Raw genomic sequence first — 4570 nt, 5'->3', positions numbered from 1 at the left:
CTGCATTACGGGTTGGAAGGCACGCAGTAAAGATGGTAGGGCACTGAGTTGCTGCATGCAGAGGCCATGATGCCTGTAGTCCCAAGCCTGCCCACCAGTGATGTGTCCACCCTGGCTTTAGGGTGCCTCATTGTCTCCCTTAAAAAAATAAAATAAATTAAATAAATAAAAGGTGATTGAAAATTAAAAGAATCTGAAAATGAAAACAACAAATACATTTCTTGACTATTCAGAGACAACTGGAAATTGGAAGTCTATAAAAACCATCCACTTTGCGATTTTTAAGATCAGGGTTTAGTTGGGTGAGAGCTCCCTGATGCTAATGGGAAGGGGGAAAATGTGCCAAAGACAAAGAAAAATTAAATGGATATTTATTAGGAAAAGGAACCAAAGATATGGTGAAGCAAACATGAATGAAGATTGCCAGGACTAACATCACACACAAGTTATCACAGTCCCTAAAGCACCGTGCTTTTCAAATGACAGGTCTCATGATGGAGAGCTTGAACTACATAACAAAAGGGACATCATTTATAGAATAGATGCCACATGTTAGTACAAACAACCCAACACCTATAAGAGCAGGCTGAAAGGAAAAGACTAGACCAAAACAATCATGGAATTCTTGCATACCAAAAACAACATCAGAGTTTACTGAAATCCCAAATAAAGTTACTTAGATAATTAATTACTACACACTGATTTAAGTACAAACATGGTATTAGTCATAATCAGCAGCTTCATGCATAAAACAAATTAATTACTTATTCAAGAAGATTAAAGACATCAAAAGGCAAGGTAAGAACACATTTAAGTACTTGAACATCTACAAAAAATTGCACTAGATCTTCCCAAAAGCAAAAGAGGATAGAAAACATATTACTCATTAAAAGGTCTCAACTTTGGAAATTTGAGAGCTGATACCTAAAGATAAGAGAAATTCAACAATGTGGCTACCTGAAGAAAAAAAATGTGTAAACACAGATTAATGGAAATGCTACCTAATGAAACATTCCACCAGATTATTGGAAAAACCATGAAAATGGTTTTCAGATGGACAATAAACCTGGTGCCATCGAGTCGAATTCAACTCATAGTGTGACCCTACAGGACAGAGCAGAACTACCCCCACTGAGTTTCCAAAGCTGCCTTATCTTTCCCCTTGGATCTATTGGTGGCTTCCAACTACCAACCTCCAGTTAGCAGTGAAGTGCTTAACACTGCACCACCAGGGCTCCTTCAACTGGCCAATACTGGACCTTAACTGCCCTCACACTTCCCAGCTATAGGTGGAAGAGGCACCACAGATTGAATGAGAAGCCTAGCTTAACACCTTGAAATTGGCCCCATTTCCCTCCCTCCCTCCACCAACAGTACAGCACACACTCAGGCAGGTCAACTGCTTCTCTGCCCGCTCTAGTCTGTGCTGGTCATCCTGCCAGATCATTGTTGTTGTTACGTGCTGTCCAGTTAGTTCTGACACACAGCTTAGATCACACATACTCAACAACACAACTGAAAAACGGAAGGCAAGGTTTAGACAAATCACCAGTTTGTTTAAAAACAAGTACTTTGGTTCTGCTGGTAATAAATCAGATCTTTGTGCTTAATAAATTAATGTGGCTTACACTAATTGATTTCAAAGTGGTGTGGAAACAAAAGCACTTTGTGTACACATTATAGATTTTACGTGTTTGTGAGCAAAGACCAACAGTGGAGAAGCAAACCAAGGACCACCACGACGAACCCTTGGTAGCTTCCAGGGTATTAGCAGAGCAACCCTGTGAATGCAGCCGATCTCTTCCCAGTAATTCTTTCTCAGCTGTCAATGAGAAGGCTGGGTCTAAGAATCCTTTTCAACTCTAAAAGGAATCCTAAACGACCTGCATTTAGCATGGGATGAGTAAATGAAATTAAAAATCTACTTTTACTCTGGAAAGAAACTCTGTCAAAGTGTTGTGGATTGAATTGTGTCCCTCAAAGACATGTATCAACATTCTCACACTCTGTGCCTGTGGATGTGATGCTGTTCGGAAATACGCTTCTCTTTTGTTATGCTAGTGGGGTGCCACCACAATAGGGTGGGTCCTAAAACTAACCCCTCTGTTGTTGTAATCACCGTGACCTTGTATAGGGTTTCTGAAGCAGGCGCAGCTGGTGAATTTGAAATGCTGGCCTCACAGCTCAAACCAACCTATAGTCCCACACCAGGACTCCCTTCTGAGTGATACCTTTTAAAAGAAGAATACAGACACAGAAAGATGCACACCCTGTTCAAATGGTGACAGATTTGTCTACAAGTGCCTGAATGTTGGCAGCAACTGCAAGTTGAAAGAGATAAAGAAGCACTTTCCTCAAGAGTCCACATGGAGAATTTGTAGCACAGTGGTTACGAGTCAGGCTGCTCATCTCAAGGTCAGCAGTTTGAAACTACCAGCTGTTCTGTGGGAGAAAAATGAGCCTTACTGCACCTGTAAAGATGTACAGCCTTGGAAACCCCATACAGGTCGCTATGAGTAGGAACCAACTCCACAGCACACCACCACCACGGAAGCCTCCTTTACTTTGAAAAAGCCAACATCTGTTTTTAAAAGCTGCCCATTTTCAACTGTTTCCTAACAACACCCAAATATAAGGGATGCAGTGTACTTACAGTTACGAATGTTCTTCCAGTCAATTTTAGCGAAGAAAGAATGACAGCAAAGGCCCTCAAAGTTCAGTCTCTCTTTCTGTCCACACAACAAACTTTGAAACAGATCAAGACATTCATTGCTCACTTTGGGGTCATCTGGAAACTTCAAAAACCTCTGTATAAAAAATAAAATAATTATTTCCTTAGCAATGATTCAGCTTTTCATATCTCAAAGTTAAGAAAGCTTTTTTTTTTTAATGGAAGGAAGTGTTGTACCATGTTAACTTTGGACCAAAAGCATTTTCCCAAAATAGATGGTTACTCACAGCAATAGGCCTAGTTCCTTCCCAGGAGTTCAATAGCCTTTGCAACCCATGTTCTTCTCTCCTGTCTCATCTCACCACACTCCCCATCCTGACAACCATGAGCTATTTCTAACACCTTTAACAGATCATGCTGTTCTCTGTCCACACCCAGCTTCTTCCCCATCACTCCTTCCCACTGCTCCCCTGAACTCTGCATTTTCTCATCACACAGTACTGTGATGTATTCAGGATAAAGGGGAAAGTAGGTGGAGAGGACCCTCTCCTTCTTGCTCATCACTAACCTGGGACCTAACAATACCTGGCACACACTAGGTGCTAAAATATACATTTTAGAAATATAGTTTTTGTTGCTGTTGAAAATCTACGCAAAAGAATATATACCAATCCAACAGTCTCCACATGTACAACTACAGGACGATGACTACATTCTTGAATTGTAAGACCATTCTCATCCTCCTTTCCTAAAATGCTCCTCCCCCATTAACATAAACTCACTGCCCTCTAAGTTTCCTGTCTTAACATTTCCAGAGCTCTTTGATAATAATGATATTGTTAGATAATTCCCACATTCTGTTAGATCACTTTTTTCTGGAATGGACACAAATATGGATTTCTTCTAGTCTGTTGGCCAGGTAGCTAACTTCCAAATTTCTTGACATAGACTAGTGGGTACTTCCAGCACTTTATAAGTTTGTTGAAACATTTCAGTTAGTATTCCTTCAATTCCTGGAGCTCTATTATTCTTTCACCAATGCCTTCAGCGCAGCTTGGACTTCTGTCAATATCATCAGTTCTTGTCAGAAACTATCTCTTGAAATGGCTGGATAGCAACCAATTCTTTTTGGTACAGTGTCTACGTGTATTTTTTCCAACTTCTTTGGATGCTTTCAGTATAGTTCAATATTTTACCCACAAAATCCTTCAATATTGGAACTGAGTGCTTGAATTTTTTTTCACCAGTTCTTTAAGCTTGGGAAATGTCGAGTGTGTTCTTTCCTTTTGGTTTTCTAACTCCAGGTCTTTGCACATTTCATTATAACATTTGACTTTGTCTTCTCAAGCCACCCTTTAAAAAGACTCGATTTTGTTCTTTCATTTCATCATTTCTTGCATTTCCTTTAGCTATTCTATATGCCAGAGCAAATTTCATTTTATTCTGACATTGATTTTAGTCTTTTCTTTCTTTTGTGTCCTTTTAATGAGTTTTTGCTTTCTTCATGTATGATATACTTTATGTCATCCCACAAATTAGTAAGGTCTTCAGTCATTAGTGTTCAATGCATCAAATCTATTCATTTTTCTTGTTAGAAATTTTTTATTGTGAACTGACTGTAAGTTTACAGAGAAGATCATCAGTTTCATATTTAACATATCATACACCCCACTTCATCTCAGTGACTGCAATCCCCACCATGTAACAACAGTTCCCCATTTTCTCCCTGTGGTTCCTAGTTCTACCACTCTCCTTCCCAACCCTTCTGAATTTTGTCCTGAGGTAAATGCTGCTCTTTGCATTAGATCTATTCTTGAGATGATCTCTAAATTCAGGTGGGATATATTCAAGGTCATACTCTGGCTCTCTTGGACTTGTTTGAATTTTCTTCAGTTTGAA

At 39.5% G+C, this 4570-nt stretch overlaps 1 protein-coding gene across 2 annotated transcripts in view; it reads right to left on the bottom strand.

The window, feature by feature from the left end:
* The window catches only part of CIT (citron (rho-interacting, serine/threonine kinase 21)), a 294107-nt gene that overhangs the window by 205076 nt on the left and 84461 nt on the right, over positions 1-4570 (bottom strand). For both annotated transcript variants that reach the window (XM_006865452.1, XM_006865453.1), the window contains exon 8: positions 2654-2807. In XM_006865452.1, the coding sequence (XP_006865514.1) occupies positions 2654-2807 (154 nt within the window). The remainder of the gene's footprint in view (positions 1-2653; positions 2808-4570) is intronic.

Source organism: Chrysochloris asiatica, unplaced genomic scaffold, assembly GCF_000296735.1.
Source record: "Chrysochloris asiatica unplaced genomic scaffold, ChrAsi1.0 scaffold00078, whole genome shotgun sequence".
Taxonomy (NCBI): Eukaryota; Metazoa; Chordata; class Mammalia; order Afrosoricida; family Chrysochloridae; genus Chrysochloris; species Chrysochloris asiatica.
This window is presented reverse-complemented; position numbering and strand designations above follow the sequence as displayed.